This window comes from Chrysemys picta, chromosome 1, assembly GCF_011386835.1.
Source record: "Chrysemys picta bellii isolate R12L10 chromosome 1, ASM1138683v2, whole genome shotgun sequence".
Taxonomy (NCBI): domain Eukaryota; kingdom Metazoa; phylum Chordata; order Testudines; family Emydidae; genus Chrysemys; species Chrysemys picta.
The window spans coordinates 334,632,188-334,655,785 of NC_088791.1; the positions used below are offsets into that span (position 1 = coordinate 334,632,188).

A 23,598-nucleotide genomic window follows, 5' to 3' on the forward strand; every position below is an offset into this window, starting at 1 on the left:
TGGTTTGAAGGACTTGCAAATTTTGCACTTTTCACTAATGTGCCCTTTGCCCAAGCAACACAGACAACTGCTGTGTGGATCACTAATGGGCATGGGCCTCTTGCAGCAATCACAGGGCTTAAAGCCTGAGGATCGGGGCATGTCCCGTTCGGGACCTATAAAGCCTCTAACTATAGCTAAGGGATTTACAAATACTAACAGAAAACTATATACACTATAATACAAGAATTAACTAGTTCGTACGAACGAGCAACAACAGCACTAGCTGAAGCAGCAATGGTTCCAGCACTGTCACTGGCCGCAAGAAGGAACTGAGGGTAGGGGGAGTTGGCGGCGCCCTATATACCGTGGCATGTGCGCACCACTCCAGGGGGCGCTGGAGCCGGTCCCCTATGAATACTGCTGTGGGAAAAACTTCCAGCACCGGTGCATGTGATGAGCACACCCAAGTTGAATGGACATGAGCAAGCACTCAAAGAAGAAATTGGATTTATTTAGTCTGGAAAAGAGAAGATAGAGGGGACATGATAACAGTTCTCAAATATGTGAACGGTTGTTACAAGGAAGATGAAGAAAAAAAATTCTCTTAACCTCTGAGGATAGGACAAGAAGCAATGGGCTTAAATTGCAGCAAGGGAGGTTTAGGTTGGGCATTAGGAAAAACTTCCGGTCAGGGTGGTTAAGCACTGGAATAAATTGCGCACGTTGGTTGTGGAATCTTCATCATTGGAGATTTTTAAGAGCAGGTTAGACAAACACAGTCAGGAATAGTCTAAATAATTAGTCCTGCCACAAGTGCAGGGAACTGGACTAGATGACCTCTCAAGGTCCCTTCCAGTCCTATGATTCTATGATTACCCCAAAGCCCCTCATGAAATAAAGAGATTCAAACTCAAATATGCTTCATTCTTTCTATTTATTACATGTTAGAAATATTAACATCTCAAGGTATCCGGTTTATCATCTAAATCCAGTCATAACCAACAAAAGAAAAATGTTAACCATGTTTCAAAATGAGCACTCTTACATTCATTTTCTCCCCTGTAACTTAAAGAAAAAATTGTTCAGCTGTACTAAATTCTTACGTTTGACTATTTGAAAAAAGGCATTAAAAATCTGCTTTAACAAGCAATTATACTGGTTTGTTAATCAAATGTATGTTGGCAGTTGTAACCACGATCCAGCCCACAGGTTGTTTTACTAATTTTCCCTTCTATCCAAAACTGTCTTTTTGGTTACTTTTATTTTTATATCTGGATATGTATGCAAGTTTGTTCATCTAAATTTAATAAGAAAAGAAATTTAGGGTTTGCTGTTTGAGAAAGTTCCTGCATTGTTTTCCTTATAACCCTCCTATGAATCCAAATAACTTCCTTCAGTTATAATTCAGAATCCTACGTAGCTAGAAGTCTAAATTGAGGTCTCTGTTTAATTCCACTTAAGCTGAAAAAGGTACAGAAACTCTTCATTCGATGGTGTGCATAAATATTACACTCCATATATAGCAAAAATATCTTTTATTTATAATTTACATTTCCACAAGTGAAAATTGTACATTTTTTTTACATATACAATTCCATTCCGTTAAATTTGCACGCATCTACAGAACTTTCACACAATCGACACCTGAAACTGTGCAGGCAATAAGAAATTCAAATACAAAAATGTATTTATTAACCAAATAATAGCTGGGGCCCTGCCCCATGAGAACATTTTATTTATATAAAAAGTATTTGCCTTCTAGAGTCAACACAGCAGCTCTTCTGTTCTGTAAAAAAATCATACCTCTCAGTTTAGTTAAACTGGTTCACCCTTATCAGTTTCTGTTTTAATATCTGTAGACGCAGGTGTGCTCTCTTCCATACAAGTAGCAGGGGTGTCGACAGGTTCTTCTTTGACTTTAGGACTGTTACAGGGCTCCTGTATTTCTTGTTTGACAATGTTCAACATAATATTTAGTGGGTTTTCCACAGGGGTCTTGCTGGGGGATGGTGTACAATCAAATGATGATGTCTGCCAAATGAAAATTAACAATAAATATACAGTTTACATATCACTAAGACAGTTATTTCCTTTGTGACTAAAGGGGAGGGAGAAAAGTTATAAATGTTGCTTCACAGGATGTGTTAATTTTGGTATTGAAAATGCAAGTTTCCCCCCTCACCAAGATTCTTAGAGAGCTGGTTTGTTCTGTAACATTCTTACCTTAGCAAATATAGTTTAAAAACAAACCTAATGCTCCCTAAATTAAAATTATTACGTCAAACAAATACGGGACAAATATGTAGTACAGTGGTTTTCAGCCAGGGATCCGCAGACTATGTCTAATGGGTCTAAAAAAGATTGTCATTACCATATAACAGTGGTTTTCAACCTGTAATAAGCAGACCTCTGGGGTTCATAGACTATGTCTAAGATTTCCAAAGGGGTTCGCACATCCATTTGAAATTTTTTTCAGGACTCCAAACGAAAAAAGGTTGAAAGCCACTGATGTAGTATATTGCCATAAAGCACAGTATACTCCTCACTAACCCCAACACAACAATTTGATTTCCTATATTCATTCACAGTAAACAGCTAATGGAAGTTAGAAACTAAAAACACATCAGTATTAATTTACTCCAGCAAATTCTTCATATTTAAAAGCTTTAACCCCATATACTTGACCTATATATTCTACTTATGGCTTCTATTTACTGCTGTTTGACATGTAAGATGATATGTTATGGCACAACATCAGAGATAAGCAATAAGCTTCCCAGTTAGTTCTGAATTATAAATTTGCTATTACCATAATTCTTGCAGTTCCTTGTCTAGTCACATGTGACAGAAATGGGTAGCATGCTCTGAATACATTCTCTAGTACAAAACTATAAATCTCTCAACACAAAAATCAACTTCACAATAAAATATTTGAGCAGAAATAAAAATAGAGATGCACTTGCCTTTTGGTAATCTTCATAACATGATGGATGGTAAATCTAAAAAAAGAAAAACCATGTGACTTCTCTACATATTTGAATACACAAATGCATATTTTATAGCGGTTGCACAGGTTATGAAATTAGGTTTGCAGAACAGTTTTGATTATGCACTTCATTGTCTCATCCCCTCGCTTCCCTAAATATTCACTTCTGAACTAAAGTCTTCCATGCTTAGCTTCTAATGCCCAAAGGTAATCTGAGCAAAATATATTTTGTCCTTAATGATGACCATAAATCTAATTTTTCAACCAAAACTTAATGGTAAAGTTATTAGACTGCATGTTCCACCAACGTAAGGCATAAAGGGCAAGGAATGCAGTTTAAGCAGTTAATTCTCAAGACCCCAACTTCACTTATTAGCACCCCTTCTCCACCTCAATTATCTCCCTTCCCCCATCCAGAGACTGGGATAGTTATAATGATTAATATAGGGTTGTGGTGTGACTTTCATAGGTTCTAACTACATATAAATATAACTTAAGAACGGCCATACTGGGTCACGCTAAAGGTCCATCTAGCCCAGAATCCTGTCTTCCAACAGTGGCCAATGCCAGGTGCTTCGGAGGAAATGAACCGAACAGGTAATCATCAAGTGATTCCCTGTCATCCATTCCCAGCTTCTGGCAAAGAGGCTCAGGACACCATCCCTGCCCATCCGGGCTAATAGCCATTGATGGACCTATCCTCCAGGAACTTGTCTAGTTCTTTTTTGAACCGTTATAGTCTTGGCCTTCACAACATCCTTTGACAAAGAGTTCCGCTGACTGTGCAATGTGTGAAGAAATACATCCTTTTGTTTGTTTTAAACCTGCTGCCTATTAATTTCATTTGAAGACCCCTATATTTCTTGTGTTATGAGTAAATAACACTTCATTATTTACTTTCTCCACACCAGTCAGGATTTTATACTCTCTTAGTCGTCTCTATTCCAAGCTGAAAACTCCCAGTCTTATTAATCTCTCCTCATATGGAAGCTGTTCCATACCCCCAATTATTTTTATTGCCCTTTTCTGTTCCTTTTCCAATTCTAATATATCTTTTTTGAGATGGGGCGAGCAGATCTGCACCTTGTATTAAAGATGAGAGCATACATTGGATTTATATAGAGGCAATATAATTTTCTGTCTTATTATCTCTCTCTCTTTCCTAATGATTCCCAACATTTTATTAGCTTTTTTGACTGCCGCTCCACACTGAGTGGATGTTTTCAGAGAACTATCCACAATGACCCCAAGATCTCTTTCTTGAGTGCTATCATTTTATATGTATAGTTGGGATTATGTTTTCCAATGTGCATTACTTTGTATTTATCAACATTGGATTTCATCTGCCATTTTGTTGCCCAGTCACCCAGTTTTGTGAGATCCCTTTGTATCTCTTCGCAGTCTGCTTTGGACTTAACTATCTTGAACAGTTTTGTATCATCTGCAAATTTTGCCACCTCACTGTTTACCCCCTTTTTCCAGATCATTTATGAATACGTTGAACAGTTCTGGACATGGATTTATATCCTGGTGTAAGTGAGGTATGGTGTCAAAATATAAATGTTGACTATGGATTTTTTTCATAATGTTAAGGAAAAATTATATAAAGAGCTGAACTATGTTAGTGGTTATTGTAAACTGGTTAAATAATTGTATGTATAAGTTACTGAACTTATATCTACATGTATTTTATTTATGGTGCTGCTGCATGGTGTGCTGAAGTCAAGTATATCTGTGCTAACATATCAGCTCTTTAAGGGTACCCCCTATGGTGCTGACGTTTTGGTGCACCATGGAACCTAAAAAGCAGCAGAGTAAACTCTTCAAGAGTGAAGACAGACTGGCTGCCCTCCACCACATGCCCCTTTGCACAGTCATGCTATTTCCTCATCTACCCTGGCATTTAGTAACCCCAAATGTCACACATACAGAAGTAATATGCTCCGCATACCTTTTCCTCTACTCTAATAGCATTCTTTAGATGCCACTCTTCCTCTTCCTCGTCCCAGTATTGTTCAAATTGCTCTTGGCAAATTTCACAGCTCTGAAAGATGGAAAAGACACAGCTATGTAAATTTACAAACATTTATATAACACTTTTGTGCTTACCAGTTTCTAGAGAAGCAGCTAACTACAGTTTACTAAGAAAGGGGGACTTTTTGACAATCAAGGTAAATATACTGGAATACCCTGCATTCCTATGTATGCACTGTAGAGTTAAAAGGGTAACATAAATGGACACTAATTACTTATTTAATTGCAATTTGTGAACTATGGACTAATTGTAATGGACAACTAGATTCCACATTCTCGATTAACTGTTAGCATCGCATGAAGTTACTACGTTTTCTAAATTAAAAAATGAAATCTCCAAGTTTAGAGAGGCTTTCATTCAGGGAAGGGATAGCCATCACAACAGTTTTCTGCAAATCCTGTATGTAGCCGGTAGCCAACTGTTATGAAATTCAAAAGTATTAGCTAATCCAGGTAACAAACTATTGTCCATCTTGCTATTTTGCTAATAAAAACAGCTCATATTTGATTACATAACTTCCCTCCCTAAATAGAATTCAGAGGTCTGTCATGATTTCTCAAAAACCAGTGGGAGAACACTTTAACCTGTCTGGTCATTCAGTGACAGACCTGCGGGTGGCTATATTACAACAGAAAAACTTCAAAAACAGACTCCAACGAGAGACTGCTGAGCTAGAATTGATATGCAAACTAGACACAATCAACTCCGGTTTGAATAAGGACTGGGAATGGCTGAGCCATTACAAACATTGAATCTATCTCCCCTTGTAAGTATTCTCACACTTCTTAACTGTCTGTACTGGGCTAGCTTGATTATCACTTCAAAAGTTTTTTTTCTCTTAATTAATTGGCCTCTCAGAGTTGGTAAGACAACTCCCACCTGTTTATGCTCTCTGTATGTGTGTATATATATCTCCTCAATATATGTTCCATTCTATATGCATCCGAAGAAGTGGGCTGTAGTCCACGAAAGCTTATGCTCTAATAAATTTGTTAGTCTCTAAGGTGCCACAAGTACTCCTGTTCTTCTTTTTGCGGATACAGACTAACACGGCTGTTACTCTGAAACCTGTCATGATTTTGTTGCTATTCGGTTAACCACTTAGGTACTTAATTCTTACTCAGCCCTTAATAAAGCCTATTTCTATTGGCCTCAATGGGAATTTCTCTGAGCAAGGCCTGAACGAAAACACAAGTTAGAGAGCTTGTGATCTGGCCGACAAAGAATTTTTTCAGTTTGTTTGCCTCTATCATCTTTCCTACAGCAAGTCTGCTAAATACAAGCTTCAACTTCCACACAGGTACATTTCTAACCTGCATTTGTTAGATACAAGGATGAAACTCTACAGTTTACATAAAATACTTAGGGATTAAAAAAAACCTGTAAGATTGCTCAGAAATTAAACCATGCCCCCTACATAAGCTAATTAAATGTGTAAATTTACCTCATCCACTCCAGCTGGTCCAGCAGGAACACTTTGAAACTCTTTTTCTTTAGCAGCTTCTTGTGTCTTCAATACAACTTCTTCATGTACTTTTTCAAAGAACTGGCTCTTTGCACGTTCCTCTAGATCAGCTATTTCTTCAAATTCTATCCAGTCCTAAGGAAGTTAACAAAAATAACATTCAAACCATCTTTTCATTAATCATAACTTTTACGCATTTAAAAATACAGTTCCCCAAATTTGATATCTGAGAAGGTGTGAGAGCATTTTTAATAAAAGATGTCAGTTTGACTGGACTGAAAACTGAAGCTCTCTCATTACAGATACAGCATGACAAGTAGCAATGCAAGTTTCCCAACACTGCTCCATTGTGCTTCAAGTCTGTTCTAAAGGGACCACTCTTCGGAGCAACAATGTAGTGTAACATCCATCCCCATTTTAATCATTGCTCTTCACTGAGACTATCAAAAAAGGTGTCAATGGTCTTAGACTATATTAGTTCCCCCTATACCTTTCTTTTATGTTTTTATAGCCAGTGTCAGAAAAAAAGAGGAGGGAGAAATCTGAGAGGATTAATTACCAAAGGCCGAATTCTGTGCTGATTTACATTCCATGCAACAGAACTGAATTCAGTGCAATTGCACAGGGAATAATTTTCCTTCTATTCGTTCAGGCACATACAGAGAAAGATGATATTGCATTACTTACTGTTAAACTGTAGTACCACCTTCTGTGAGTAACTTTTCTGCTAATGTCCTTTTCAGTGCGATTTTGTCGGTAATGCCAGTCCAAATGATCTGCATATACATCAGTCTGTGAAGTTGTAAACCTCATTCCACAGGAGTAACACTGAATACCAGTGTACAATCGATTTATAACACTATCATAACGCCTACAAGAGAAAAAAATTGTAAAGTCTTAACATTTACCAGAAAGTTTGTGACAGACCTAAAATGGATTCAAATTGCAAAACAATGATCTCTAGGTAACAATACATGAAAAGCATACTAGCACATAACGTTAGCCATTTTAGATCTACTGGCTCCAGTGAGCTAAAAGCAAATTGATGTGAATGCTAAACATATTGGGCCCAAATCTGCAAACCTTTGTGCACACTGACAGTTCCATTGACTTCTATGTGCAATTAAAAAAATATGCATCTTGTCTAAGAATTAAATGTTTATAAATGTATTTCACACGGAAAGGTTTTTATGCAAATGATATGACATTAATGAATACAATGATGAAACTGACAGTTGTATCCCTTCTCCCTCCTTACTCTATTGCAGGGGTAGGCAACCTAGGGCACGCGTGCCAAAAGCAGCACGCGAGCTGATTTTCAGTGGCACTTACACTGCCTGGATCCTGGCCACCAGTCTCCATTTCAATTTAATTTTAAATGAAGCTTCTTAAACATTTTAAAAGCCTGATTTACTTCACCTTCAATAATAGTTTAGTTATATATTATAGACTTATAGAAAGAGACCTTCTAAAAACATTAAAATGTATTACTGGCATGGGAAACCTTAAATTAGAGTGAATAAATGAAGATTCGATACACCACTTCTGAAAAGTTGCCGACCCCTGCTCTATCGTGGTGTCTCACAATCTTCTACAATTAAGTTCTCAAGTTGTCTTGAAACAAAAACAATTAAACTACCAATATATTAGTGTCTTGATTACCCATAGTGCACACTGAGCCCACATTAGTACACGTACTGTTTTAGTTCTTCAACTGTAAAGTTAGTGAGGTCTGGGATGTCTTGATCCTCACTCTGCTCTTGGTCATCCTCCTCCTCTTCAGGAGCTGGCTGGGTAGAAGTTTCATTCACTTCTAGAAAGCATAAATGGAAAACTGTCAGTTTCCCAAGATGCATTCTGAAACAGTTCCACTTATTCAAACAATAAAATGAACATAACGCCAAATACAGCATTAACCAATTCAATTTGGTGCTTTAACAGCTTAAAACAAAGGTACACATTTTAATAACTAGGTCAACAATTTGAATTTGGGCAAGTGGTTTTTAACTGACTTCTCTAACTCATCCAAACCCTTGGTTTGGAAAGTAATCTATGAAAGACACAAGCTAAAGCAATTTCAAACACTGACACATTTTTAAAAAATTGTTTTGATTAAAACAAACAACTTGGGGATGGCACCAAAGATAGACTGACTGATTTATTTGCAAGTCTGACTATATTAGTCAGCTAAAATCTACAAACTAAACTATTCAATAGTGGAAGTTTTAAAAGGAAGTTACCAAACATAACTCACTTCATCATGTGCACCAAGATGGTCACTCCCAACTTATGGGACATCATAAAAACAAAAGCAAGTTCTTGGTTTTATATGCCATAAGAAAATCATTAAAACACATATTACATAGAAAATTAGAGTACTTGTATAGCAAGATTTTTACTGGGAGTTTTTCACTGCACTCTTGTGTTAAAATGGACAGTAAGAGCATAAATGCTGTACATACGTGCTGAAGTGGAATCAGTAGTTTTTGACACTTTGAGGATTCCTGTTGAAAGCAGTTTAGAGAACAACTCATTTACATCAAGCTGGCCAAGGTGATTATCAGGATATGAAAGTGGAAGGGACCCTGAAGGAAGAAAAACAGCAACGATCCAATATTTCTGATGCATTCAAGAAAATCAAGCCTTAATATACGTCATCCTGTTTATTTTAATGATACTCCTTTAAAATAATTTTTTTGAAAGAAGTCAATGCTTTAAAGAAAATAGAAGTTGCTAAATACAGTTCTCGGTTGTTCATTTCTTACTCAACTATATTCCATTCTATACATCACCACCAAGAATATTTATCACCCATGCCACATGCTGGGAGAAAAGAGTAGCCCTCAGACAGAAGCACCTCTATTTTGCCATTCTATTTATCTCATCTTTTTCCCTCCCCTCACTGCTCCCCCCATTTTTCAGCTTTTCATTTACAGAATTGTTTCCCTGTCTCTTCTCCTTTTGTTTTGTGCCTTCTTGGTCTTTTTTGTTAGTCAGCTTCCCTTTGCAGTCCCCTCCCTCCCCTCATAGTATTAAGATTTCAAAATGCTGATCTGTCTGCCACCCAAGGTACAACCAGCCATACTTGCTCTACAGGTTTTTGGAATGTGTTATTTTCTTAGTCTGACTCTAGTAAATATTTACGCTTAATTATTTGACTTTGTTCACTTATTACATTCTGGAAACCTTTAATTTTGGGCTCGGATGTGCAGGGATGAATTGCATAACTTGGCATATGCAAATCAGCCCTACTGTGTCTCCATTTGTCTTCTCATACCCACACAAAAGCAAACCATTTTCAGCATCATAGCATACCAAAAAACATGTGGTTACATAAACTAATCAGGACCAGGCCTGATTGATACTTGAATGGGAGACCTCCAAAAGAAATTCAAGTATTAAAGAAATTGTATTTATTAACAATTAAATGGCAATCTTTCTTGAGTTAGTACTGAATCAGGGCCACAGAATAGTGCTAAGTGGCAACATGCTGTTGAAAGTACTGTGGATTACCTGAGTAGCTAAATTCTGTGGTTTCTGATTAACAAAGTTTGAACACTAGTTTAAAATAGCCAGCACAAACTCTGTGTATATACCTGCTGGATTCTGAACAAAGCTTCCAGGATTTTGTGCAAGTACTGGTAAATACGTTTGTCCTTGACTGTAAGGTCCAGGTTGAGAAGATACAGATAGACCAGGAACCTGTAAAAGTAAAAAGTTATGTACTTATCTCATAGCTATTTGAATTACAAAATCTTCTTACATTTTACTCTTAACTACTAAAGTGTCCCCAGTATAGAGCCTTAGAAATGTAGGACTGGAAAGGACCTCGAGAGGTCATGTAGTCCAGTTCCCTGCCCTGAGGAAGGACTAAGTATTATCTAGACCATCCCTGACAGGTGTTTGTCTAACCTGTTCTTAAAAACATCCAATGACAGAGATTCCACAACCTCCCCACATAACTTGTTCCAGTGTTCAACGACCTGGATAATTTGGAAGTTTTTCATAATGTTTCAACTTAAATCTCCTTTGCTGCAATTTAAGCCCATTATGCCAGTGGTCCCCAAACTTTCTACCTCACGCCCCACTCTTACCCGTTTGTGTCCCTCCTCCCCCCGAGCTGGGAGCAGGAGCGAGACCATGGCTCCAGGAGGGGGGGACACGGACAGGACTAAGGGGGCTGAGGTTGGGGCCACAGCTGGGGGCGAGGCCAGAGCTGGCAGCCAGGGCGTGGGGCTGGCAGCCGGGGCCAGGAGCGGAGTTCAGTGGCACTCCCTCCCCGCACCCCATAGGGGCTGGCCCAGACCCCAGCTGCATCCCCCCGAACATTCTGCTCCACAGTTTGGGATCCTCTGCATTTACCTATTTATATCCATGAAGGGGGAATGTCGCGTACATTTTTGAAGGCTCCTTATAAATTGACAGCACAGTATTTCAAACTATATTTTTATTGCCAAGCATTGGAGGTGGGGGTGGGGGAGGACCTCCTAATGAAATGCACAAGTCCTTCCATGCTTACTTATTTAATAAGGGATATTTGTTTCTTTTAGCCATCAGGCCTGCACATTTTAAATTCATTTTCCAATACTGACACACCATTGCTTCTTTTAAATTGTTCCTTTTCACCCAAATTGGACTTTAAAATACAGGTGTTTGCCTACCCATCTCATTTTCAAGTAAACTTCAATATGAAGTAAATATACTCAGATTTTTAGCTGAAAATGTAAATTGTACTAGTTATACCAAAAAATAATGGAATCCAGGAGGTCTCCAAAAAAAGCAATAAATGCTAGTGAATTTCAAAGGGGAAAGTAATTTTTATAATTACTTCTGCTATAACTGCTTTCTGCGAACTGATTAGTAAATTCTTTCAGCATATATTTCTGGATTTATGCTTGCTGGCTTTGATGTTCTTCTTTAAAATTTTACCACTGTAAGTGGTAAGAGGACACCTAACTACTTGTATTCATTTAATTAGTAATTCTTCATGTCACATTCAACTTATACCCAGAGAATGAAGAATGTTTGTAGAATTCAAATTTTTTAATCAACTGGCTTTGTTATAGAAGTTTGACACCAACTCCACCTACTGAAAAGAATTTTTGCAAGACAATCATCAATACCGAAGCCAACTGACCTCACCCATGGATGAAAGATGTCTGCTAAACGGGCACTTTTTGTCCAACAAATAGTTTGAGTGTGCTAAAATCCCCCATTTCCTAACAACCTTCCTCCCTCATGAGGGCACTAAATTTTACAGCTCTAACAGGACTAGCTGAAATAACCCTGTGTGCACTACATGCCCTACACATATCCACACCAGCTTTGTCCTACTTGTTAGGTAGCATTTGGCCTTTACTTCTCTTGCAGAAAGATCAGGAGTGTTTATATGTACCTAAGTTTAACGTTTTCCATGGAATTCATTTTGTGCAAAGGGTAGTTAAAATACTGCACATGATTTATAACTCCAATCACAGCTATATTTGCATTCAAGTGGGTAGTGGAAATAGACGAGTTTCATTATTGTTTTAATCAGGTTACACTTTCAGGTGTACACACTGCAGGGGAACTTTTAAAACATGCTTGGAAATACCTGAACCTATTAAAAAAAAAAAACTTAATTTTTCTTAATAGATTAGGATGTTTCTCTAAAAAAACTTCAATTTGGAACCAAAATTCTCAGACTATGTCCCTTTAAAATTACGATTGTAGACAATTACTGATATATTCAAATTAAGACTTTTTAAATTTGAAACCATCTGTAGGGGTGCTGTGTCCTCAGCCCTCATAAAGTCATAAAATTTTGCTATACAGATGTAGTCAAGTTTAATACTAAACAATCTTACCTGCTGTGATTGCTGAGTATTTCCTACTGACATAGAATTAGGCATGGTATTGAAATTTCCATATTGAGGACCCTGAAGATTCTTGTCATCAAAATAATGTCCAGATGCTCTGTTAAGTGGATTGGGAAAGTTCTGTGCTCCAGGGCCAGGTGGCCCATTAAAATTTGGTCCTTGAGAGGCATCAAACATTTCAGGTCTCTGGAACTGCATACCATGGGATGGTCCATTGTAAGTCTGATTGGGATGTTCACTGTATGGACCAGTTTGCCCGTAAGATACTGTTTCCAGCCTTGAGGCAGGAGGGTTAGCTACATTTTCAAACCTTGGACCTTGAAGACCAAGGGGCATTGCAAACCTTGAACCTGGCTGGTGTTGAGGACCATCAAACCTTTGAGGTACTGGTGTATCAAATCGTGGCTGCTGACCAGGTGGTCCATCAAACCGAGGAGGAGTCTGTTGACCAGGTGCCCTTTCAAATCTTGGGCCAGGTTGTCCATGTAATCCATCAAATCTTTGCAAAAGGGATAGCTGACCAGGTTGACTATCAAATCTGGACGAATGACAGCCATCGAATCTTGGACCAGTCTGACCCAAAGGCCCTTCAAATCTAAGTCCACCCCCCGTCTGGACCGATGGACCCTCAAACCTAGGACCAAGCCCTGGCTGGACATGTGGACCTTCAAACCTGAGACCACCCCCTCCCTGGACATGTGGCCCTACAGACTGACCATGGGGCCCCTCAAAACGCAGACCTCCTCCCGGTTGACCATGTGGCCCCACAGGCTGACCATGTGGCCCCTCAAAACGGAGACCACTCCCTGGTTGACCATGGGGCCCCATTGGCTGGATATGTGGCCCCTCAAACCTGAGACCACTCCCTGGTTGACCACGAGGTCCCATAGGCTGACCATGGGGTCCCTCAAATCTGAGTCCACCCCCTGGTTGGCCATGAGGCCCCATAGGTTGACCATGGGGTCCCTCAAACCTGAGACCACCCGATGGCTGACCATGAGGCCCCTCAAATCTGAGACCGCCCATAGTCTGGCCTGCAGGCCCTTCTAACCTGCGACCACCCACAGGCCCCTCAAACCTTAAAGCACCCCCTACTTGCCCCAGCGGGCTTTCAAACCTTAGTGCACCCCCTGCACCTACTTGCCCAAGGGGCCCCTCAAACCTGAGGGTGCCTATCTGCCCTGGTGGCCCATCAAACCTCAGGGCACCCCCTCCCCCTGCCTGTCCTAGTGGCCCATCAAACTGAGAGGTAGCTCCTCCTCCCACCTGACCTAGTGGCCCCTCAAACCTCATAGAAGCTTGTACAGGTGGCCCTTCAATTCTAGGGCTTGAATTATTAGAAGGCCCATCAACAAAATGACCAGCTTGTCCATCTCCCCCTCCCCTTGCAGCAGGCTGTCTAGGTGAGCCATCAAATAGCGGTCTGTCTTCCATGAGTGCACTTAATCTCTGCTTTACGTCAATGCCCCCAAATCTTGATCCTGGACTCTCTATAAATGATGTTTTCTCTGGATCTTCATATCTAGGTCTCTTGAAACGTTCACTGAATGGGGATCTCGGTTCCTCTCGAACACCTAAAATTTAAAAAAATAGTTACTTACTGAAATTCTGCAAGATACCTAATCTCAAGAATATAAAAATAAAATATGTACCACTCTGTCCAACCATCTGTCTTTCTTCACGATTATCAAATTTGCAGAATCCATCTCCATCAATTTTTTGAAACTCTGGTGCACTTTTCCCTTGTTGCCTGAGTGCATCTCTAAATTCATCTGATTCTCCCCAGCTATCATAAGGATCGAAGTTTTTAGAACTTCTTGTTCCTTTGGAAGAATTTTGCTCATCATGTCTTCGCCGGCTCTCGAGTGGTGAAAGATCATCAGCATAAGGTCTACTGCCACTTATAGGAGAATGCCGTCTTGACCTTTCTCCAAATTGCTCTTTTCTGTCAAATTGTCCTCCACGTTTACCTTTTGTTTGCTCACATTCTATTCCAGAAAGCAATGCATCAGTCAAATCATACCCTAAAATATCATCAGGATCTAACAGATCAAGTCTTGGAAATGAATGCTGAACTTGTGTTCTTTTCAGTTTAGCTTTATGTTCATAATACGTTAATTCAGCATCAGACAGAAGGGGTTTTTTCTTCATACCACATTTTTCTTCTGTAGGACTATCCCACACATTGCATCTGTGCTTTCCTTCCTGATATTGGAACAGTTGACGAATCTGATGAGCCACAACAAGAAACTCATCTTGTGTTATTTCCCCAGATGTCAGACGTTCATTTGCCTATGTACAAAAAATGTAAACAAATTTTAGATTGATATCCAACACTCAACACCTGGTAATACCCAGACACCTGCGGGAAAAGAAATATGACAAACACAAAATTTCCAATAAGTTCTTGGAATGTCTTGGAATTAATTTCAGAAAGTAAGGCAAGTAACCAAGGGGACAGCCATTTTAGACTTAATAGTGACCAGAAGAATATGAATATGAAGGTGGTAGGCAATGCGTGTGAAAGTGATCATAAAATAACAGATCCAGAGAAAAGAAGGCACGAGAGCAGCAGAAAAAGGACAATGGACTTAAAAAAAAAAAATCAAACTTTAACAAACTCAGAGAACTGGTAGATAAGGTCCCAAGGGAAGAAAATCTAAGGGGAAAAGTTGTTCAGGAGAGCTGGCAGTTTCTTAGAAACAATACAGGTGCAACAGCAAACTATCCCAATGAGAAGAAAAGATAGGAAGAATATTAAGGAGTCAATAAGGCTCCATCTGGAGCTCTTTAATTATCTAAAAATCAAAAGGAATCCTACAAAATGTGGACACACGGACAAATTGCTACGGAGGAATACAAAAGAATAGAACAGGCATGTAAGGACAAAAACAAAAAGGCTAAGGCCATTTATACACTACTGGCTAAATCAGCACTGCTTCAATCAATGCAGTGGTGTCAATTTAGCGGGTATGATGAAGACATGCTCAATCAGTGGGAGAGTGCTCTCCTATGAATTTGTGCACTTCACCTCCCTGAGAAGCATAAGGGAAGTCGACGGGAGATCGTCTCCCATCAACACAGCACAGGGTAGACACCACAGTAAGTGGCTCTAGCTACGTCGACTTCAGTTATGTTATTCACGTAACTGAAATAGCGTAACTTAGATCAATTTACCCCGGTAGTGTAGACCAGTCCTAAGTCACAAAATGAGTCACATGTAGCAAGGGACATAAAAAATAGTAAGAAGAGGACCTCTGACAAGCTCTCTCACCAAAGGCTCTAAAGCAAAGTAAGCAGTCCTGGGATAAGAGGGAAGGTCCCTCATGGATCAGTAACTGGTTAAAAGATAGGAAACAAATGATAGGAATAAATGGTGTTTTCAGAATGGACAGACGTAAATAGCGGTGTCCCCCAGGGGTCTGTATTGGAACCAGTACTAATCAACATATTCATAAATGATCTGGAAAAAGGGATTAATAGGGAGGTGGCAAAATTTGCAGATGATACAAAAGTACTCAATATAGTTAAGTCCAAAGCAGACTGTGAAGAGTTACAAAGGGACCTCCAAAACTGGGTGACGGCAACAAAAGGGCAGATGAAATTCAATTTTGATAAATACAAAGTAATACACAGTGGAAAACATAATCCCAACTATACATATAAAAATTATGGGGTCTAAATTAGCTGTTATCACTCAAGAAAGAGATCTTAGAGTCATTATGGATAGTTCTCTGAAAACATCCACTCAATGCGCAGCAGCAGTCAAAAAAGCTAACAGAAAGTTGGGAATGATTAGATAATAAGACAGAAAATATCATATTGCTTCTATATACATTCATGGTACGCCCACATCTTGAATACTGCACGCAGATGTGGTTGCCCCATCTCAAAAAAGATATACTGGAATTGAAAAGGTACAGAAAAGGGCTACAAAAATTATTGGGGTATGGAACAGCTTCCATATGGGGAGAGATAAGTAAGACTGGGAGTTTTCAGTTTGGAAAAGATAATGACTAAGGAGGGATATGACAGAGGTCTATAAAATCATGACTGGTGTGGAGAAAGTAAATAAGGAAGTGTTATTTACTCCTGTTCATAATACAAGAACCAGGGGTTACCCAATGAAATTAATAAGCAGCAGGTTTAAAACAAACCAAAGGAAGTATTTCTTCACACAACACACAGTCAACCTGTGGAACTCCTTGCCAGGGGATGTTGTGAAGGCCAAGACTATAACAGGGTTAAAAAAAAAAAACTAGATAAGTTCCTGGAGAATAGGTCAAGCAATGGCTATTAACCCGGATGGGCAGGGATGGTGTCCCGATCCTTTGTCTGGGCTAGATGGAGCTTTGGTCTGACCCAGTATGGCCGTTTTTAAGAGGTTCCTAAAATATATTAGAAGAAAGAGAAAGATGAAGGAAAGTGCAGGTCCTCTACTTAGCGGGGAAGGAAAACTAATAACTGGTGACATCAAGAAGGCTGAGATGTTTAATGCCTATTTTGCTTCAGTGTTCACTGAAAAGATTAATGGTGACCAGATACTCAACACAATTAATATTAACAAGAGAGAAGGAACACAAGCCAAAATAGGGAACGAATGAATTCAAGAATTTTAGAGAAGTTAGATGTATTCAAGTCAGCACAGCCTGATGGAATTCATCATGGGGTACTTAAGGAACTAGCTGAAAAACTCAGAAATGTTAGCTATTATCTTCAAGAATTCATGGAAGATGATTGAGGTTCCAAATCACCAGAGAAAGGCAAACATAACATCTATCTTTAAAAAGGGGAACAGACAGGACCCTGGGAATTATAGACCAGTCAGCCTAACTTAGATACCTAGAAAAATACTGGAACAAAGTATTAAACAATCAATTTGTAAGCACCTAGAAGATAATAGGGTTATAAAGAAAAGCCAGCATTGCTTTGTCAAGAATAAATCATTCCAAACCAGCCTAATTTCCTTCTCTGACAGGTCTAATGGCCTAGCTAGTGGATGGGGGGGAAGGAGGGGGAAGCAGCAGGTGTGCTATATCTTGATTTTAGTAAGGCTTTTTTTAACAGTCCCACATGACAGTCTCATAAACCAACTAGGGACACGTGACTTAAATGAAATTACTATAAAGTGGGTGTACAACTACTTGAATGACAATACTCCAAGAGTAGTTATCAATGGCTCGCTGGCAACCTGGGAGGGTATATCAAGTGGGGTTGCACAGGGATAAGTCCTGGATCCGGTACTATTTAATATTTTCATTAATAACTTGGATTACGGAGTGGAGAGAATACTTCTAAAACGTGCAGATGATAAACTGGGAGGGGGTTGAAAGCACTTCGGAGGACAGGATTAGAATTCAAAACAACCTTGACAAATTGGAGAATTGGTCTGAAATCAACAAGATGAAATTCAATAAAGAAAAATGCAAAGTACAACACTTAGCAAGGAAAAAATCAAATGCAAAACTACAAAAGGGGGAATAATTGAGTAGCTTATAGTATTGCAGGAAAGGATTTGGGGATTATATTGGATCACTAATTGAAAAGGAGTAACAATGTGATGCAGTTCCAAAAAAAGGCTAGTATCTGGAATGTATTAATAGGAGTGTTATATGAAAGACAAGGGAAGTAACTGTTCCACCTTTATTTGGCACTGGCGAGGCCTCAGCTGGATTACCAAATCCAGTTTTGGGCACTGCATTTTAAGAAAGATATGAACAAACTGGAGAGAGTCCAAAGGAGAGTAACAAAAATTATAAAAGGTTTAGAAAACCTGACCTATTAGGAAAATGTTAAAAAACAGAGAAAATTTAGTCCTGAGAAAAGATGACCAAGGAGGAACCTGAAAACAGTCTTCAAATAACTGTTACAAAGAGTACAAGGATCAATTGTTCTCCATGTTCACGAAGGTAGGACAAGAAGTAATAAACTTAATCTGCGGCAACGAAAATTAGAAACACCTCTACCCCAATATAACGCGACCCGATAGAACACGAATTTGGATATAATGCGGTAAAGCAGCGCTCCGGGGGGGGGCTGCGCGCTCCGGCGGATCAAAGCAAGTTCGATATAACGCGGTTTCACCTATAACACGGTAAGATTTTTTGGCTCCCGAGGACAGCATTATATTGGTGTAGAGGTGTATTAGAAAAAAATTCTAACTAAGGTTAGTTAAGCTCTAGAATAGGCCTCCAGGGGAGGTTGTGGAATCCCCATCATTGGAGATTTTCAAGAATTGATTGGACAAATGAGTTTACTTGGTCCTGGCTCAGCATGGAGGGCGGGACTTAATCTGTTACGGTCCTTCCAGCCCTACATATGATACTAATTATAACATTACCTTTTTAAGTAGCTCTCGCTTGCTTGCAGAAGTCAGTTCTTTGGGAATCTGCAAATTGGCATCCACACTTAATCGATGCTGTTGCTTTGGGGCTCGAGGTGACAAAATTCCTTTACTGGCCGCCCAGATCTCCCTGTGCCTCTGATGAGGAGATTTACTAGGTCCTTGATGTTCGTCATTCTGTTGTGAACTGAAAATAATAAAATCAGGTTAAAATATACATTGTTTCTTTATACAAGAAACATTATTTACTACATTCACATTAGAATTGATTCCATCTAGATCTCATGTGCTGCTGCAACAATGGAAACTGAGCATCAATGATTAAACATTTTGACTGGCAAACTAGTGTAAAGGACAATCCCCTGTTGCTTTGATATCTGAATACTGCACACCAATCCTGCTCCTACTAGAGTCAATAGCAAAACTCCCACTGATTTCATCAGCAGGATCAAGCTCAAAATAACTTACTTTTTACTTTCCTCCCAACCAGATTTCCATCTTTTGCTTGATTTGGAACCTTGCCAATTTTCCACGTTCTCCTTTGGTTCTGGAGTGGACTTTGTAGAATGCTGATTTGCGGTTTCCTGTGGTCTGTCTTCCTGAGTTTTTTTCAGTCTCCTTGGATCTCGTGCATCCTGTTTAAGGTTCCTCTTATTAGAATTTCTTTCTTCCCTTGTAGTTAGTGTAAATTCTTCAACATGAGATTGCTTAGGCCCTGACTGGCGGAGCTTTCCAATTTTAGGAGTCGAGGAAGTAGGAGACAAACTCCTCAGTCTTCTTTTGGGTGATCTCCTCTCTCTTCTCTTTGGTGAATGGGTAGATGGTGATCGAGACTTAGGAGAGCGTGATCGGGACCTTTTTCTATTACTTGACCTCCCAAGTTTTCCACTCTGTTTTTCTGACTCTTCTGTAATAGAGTCCTGTTTTTGAACAATGCCATTAATTACTTTATTTCTGCTGCCAACAGGTCTGTGTTCAGATGTCTTATGTTCCTCTTTTTCTTTTCTCTCCATACTTTTTCTCTTTTCTTTTGTGTCATCATCTTTACCATCTGGCTTCTCCTGAAGATGCTTTTTTAATCTTGGATCTCTTTTACTAATTTCAGATACTTTCATACTCTCACATTCTTGGCTTTTAGCATCTTTAGTATGGGATAACTTGCTTTTCAAAGGGGATGGTGATTTAGATTTTGCATCTAACTGATCAAGTTCTTTCTTCTGTGTTTTCTCACTTGATTTTAACTTTTCTTGCTTTGACAAATTTTGTTTTTCAGCCTGCACTGTTTTGTTTGCCTTGATATCAGATTGACTTGTGGAAGATAGAAATTCTTTCCTATGACTTTGATCTTTAGCATGAGAAGAATGTTGAGCCATCCTATTAAGACGAGGATCTCTGTTTACTACTTTGACATCATGAAACTGAGAAGATGGAGATGGTCTGTTTTTTTCAGATTGCACAGAAGCCTGGTGAGGAGCTTTGACTGTCATATGAGGAGTCTGTGAAACATGTTGTTTGGAAGGTGCTTGAACTGAACCCATGGTGGTTGCCCCTTGTTGAACACTAAGAGAAACTGCCTAAAATGGGAGGGGAAAAGAGTTACCATGTAAAATATAAGCTCTACACCAGTGTTACTCAGCTGCACTGAATCTTGAAAATCAACTACAGAAGAAAAAGCTTTGAAAGTTAATGATTAAACTAGTTTAATTCAAAATAATCAAGCCTAGGACCAGTCCTCTAAGCACTTGTTCTGAAATGCAGTAGCATTACAGAAAACAGAAATGAAGATCAAGTGGAAAAACAATGCAATATCAATGCTACATAAAAGACTACTTAAAATATATATATATAATCTTTCAAAACATGAAGATTCTCATGATTGTATTTCAGGGTTTTTCCATATGATCCCAAGAAATCACGAAAAAGTAGAAATTCAGGATATGAACACATGATAGGCATGGTGATACTGACACATTTGAGTTTTGGGAAACAAACCTGACATGACTTGAAAATATTTATATAGGCTTCCTGCTCCAGTCTCTCTATGTTAGAAACAAATGTTTTGTTTTCAAAGAATGACTGGAATAAAGACTGCTGAAAATGCATGATTTATGTGCTTTTAACATGTATACAGTATAGTGACTACTACAAAAGATGGGAAGGTTAGCGCTGTGTTGCTAGACATACATCACTTTGGGAAAGCAAAACAACAAAAGCTGTAAATTGTAATAAAAAGTAAAGTTGCAATAAAAAGTCTTCCATCACTCCAGTTTTGAATTAAAAAACACTAAGATATTTTGAAGTAATACATATTTAATCCTAAAGCCCCTAATTTTACAATTAGCTCCACGTTGGAAAATACCACTGCAGGAGCAGGGCCTTATTCTAAGACAACTTGGATTTCCCAAAAGGGAGAAAACTGCCATACTCCACTACATACATAGCGAACAGCGCAGCCAAGATACTGTTTTATAAATAATTCAAAAAACAAAATATTTCCATTTGTCTTGTTCAAAATAAAATCCTCCATGTATGACAAAAATCTATAACTCCCTACTCACCAACTGTGCTTTAGTCTGTTCTAGCTCCAGCTCTAATTTTTTCTGTTGAAGTTCTAACAACTGTTTTTGCTTTGCCAGCAGTTGTTGTCTTATTAGTTGCTCTTGGGTCAAATTCTTTTGTATTTCAGGAACAGCTGGAGGAGTTGAGGTACCAGATGAACTGACTGTAGAAGCAGGTGCAGGAGATTCCTCAGGCTACAAAGAAAAATAATTTTAAGGACATTACAACTCTTGGCGGGAGAAACAAGTGGAAGAGGTTCAAAATTGTAACTGAATCTCATTTAACTGCTGAATGGATACTTTATTTAATCTGTATTACAATTTACCGACTATAAATTAGTTTTTAAGTTTCATGAAAAAATTCAGTAGAACATTTAAAAATGTTGCACAATTCAAATTTTCAAACAGTGATTGCTTAAAAAATATTATTTAATACAATTTATAAATAGGCAATGAATATTCAGCGTTTTAGTTAAACTCCAATTTTGACATGTGAAAGATAAACCCAATTAATCTTTAAATAATTGAGAACTTTGTCTTACCTGTCTGCCTATACAGATCATCTACTTCTTCAAAATTCTTTAATAATGGCTTAAAGTGTCAGCAAAATGGGACACATAAACAATAAAAACTGTGCATCACCATCTGCTCATGCAGAAATCATATTAAAACTTACCGATTTATTTAAAAACTTAGGATTCACATGGATGCTAGAAGTATTCACATTTGGGGGTAGAGGTTTAATTGGCCAAGCAGGATCTAATGAGTTGACTCTGACATCAAGGGCATACAGTTTCTTCAAAGGGAAAATTTCATCCCATGTGGAGCGTAATTTAAATAAACTTTTCCTAGTATTTTCATCCACCTAAAAACAACAGAACAATTCTATGGCTTGTTAAGTTAATATAAAACAACTTTAGCACATGTATAAAAAAATTTATAATTTCAGATATTTTATTCTATACCTGCACTAACTTGGAAACTTTATACTTTCGTTAAATCTTTAATGAACACAGCTGAATATTTAGAACTAGGCAAATTGTTCTAAGAAACATACAGATATACCAACAGGACCAAGTACAGCACCAGTCCAATGTAGGTTTTAACTGAAGAGCATATGTCAGTTATTCTATGAAAACCTTAAAATAGCACAAATGTGTATGTGGATATGCTGCTTGAAAGGCATTTGAGGGTTTCATAGCATATTACCATCCTCCTTAACAGGCTTTTCATTTTGTATATCAAAATGTTCAAATTTCTTAATTTTGCCCAATTTGTGTAAAAAAAAATTTAAATACTGACAGCCAAAAAAAACTATACAATATATAAATCTAAAGATATTTACAAAGTGGAAACTTTTAGCAAATCAGAGAACAGCCTTCTAAATATTCTGATTTACTGAGCTTTCAAGTCATTATTTAGACATTGGGCTTCTACATCACAATGTTTTGACACTGTTTTTGCTCAATAACATATCATTGGAAAACTATTTGAATAAATGTAGCAAAAATAAAATTACCTAGAAGTCAATTAAAGTTTTTGTTTAATTGTATAAGGACATGGATCCATAAACTATAGAGTGCTAAATCTCTAGTGTATCTAATCTTTTTATAAGCTCTTTCAATAGTTTCAAATATCCTACCATGAGGTGAATTAGAAATTTGTATTAAAAACATTCAACTGGTAAGTTATTTGTTTAATTAATAAATGTTTATAATATAAAGACCCTTAATTCAATGTACCACAACAGCTGTCCCATAGTCCATATGTTATTTAAGCCAATACATTTTTGCTTTTTAGACAATTTTTACTGCAGTGCTAAATTTTTCAAGAAAAATTGATACAAGACATAATTTGGAAGGTTGTTTTAAGTTTCAAACTAAATTGAAGCATTACAAAGAATTCCCATCAATAGTGTACTCTGTAATCCTTAAAGGAAAGATCTACCTATTTTTTCTTCAAAACAGTAGTTTGAAATTCACAGCAAAAATAGCTGCAAGGACTGAACTGAAAATCTGACTTCTCTTGCTAGTGACCATCTTACTAATAAGCAACGTTTATAACAATGTCAACACTGGAATCCAAGACAGTATCAACTGGCTTCTATCCATTTTAATGCAAATTTAACTACTAAATGTGATATCCATTTATTATTTAGGTATTAAATAAGCATTAAAACAGAATATAGTTGGAAGTGGTTCAAAGTAAAGGATGGTAAACCTATGAAGCTCAGAAATGTCAATTATAATCCACAGTTCTAGATTCTGTTGCACTGGAAAAGCATAGACAGCGCTTTTACTGGTGACCTATCATCATGGTTTAACTCACAAGACTTTACAGAACTTGGAAATGTTCCTTTAAATAGTCTACA

At 38.1% G+C, this 23,598-nt stretch overlaps 1 protein-coding gene across 1 annotated transcript in view; it reads right to left on the bottom strand.

Moving 5' to 3' along the window:
* Positions 1–897: 897 nt before the first annotated feature.
* Positions 898–23,598, bottom strand: part of PCF11 (PCF11 cleavage and polyadenylation factor subunit) — a 29,053-nt gene continuing 6,352 nt past the window's right edge. The window contains exons 3-16 of the mRNA XM_005287572.5: positions 21,904–22,092; positions 21,228–21,422; positions 19,138–20,243; positions 18,667–18,856; positions 13,979–14,618; positions 12,315–13,900; positions 10,065–10,170; positions 8,931–9,053; positions 8,167–8,281; positions 7,156–7,339; positions 6,448–6,603; positions 4,920–5,012; positions 2,946–2,981; positions 898–2,013 (exon numbers count right to left, since the gene is read on the bottom strand). Coding sequence (XP_005287629.2) covers positions 1,798–2,013; positions 2,946–2,981; positions 4,920–5,012; positions 6,448–6,603; positions 7,156–7,339; positions 8,167–8,281; positions 8,931–9,053; positions 10,065–10,170; positions 12,315–13,900; positions 13,979–14,618; positions 18,667–18,856; positions 19,138–20,243; positions 21,228–21,422; positions 21,904–22,092 — 4,935 coding nt within the window. The 3' untranslated portion in view covers positions 898–1,797. The remainder of the gene's footprint in view (positions 2,014–2,945; positions 2,982–4,919; positions 5,013–6,447; positions 6,604–7,155; positions 7,340–8,166; positions 8,282–8,930; positions 9,054–10,064; positions 10,171–12,314; positions 13,901–13,978; positions 14,619–18,666; positions 18,857–19,137; positions 20,244–21,227; positions 21,423–21,903; positions 22,093–23,598) is intronic.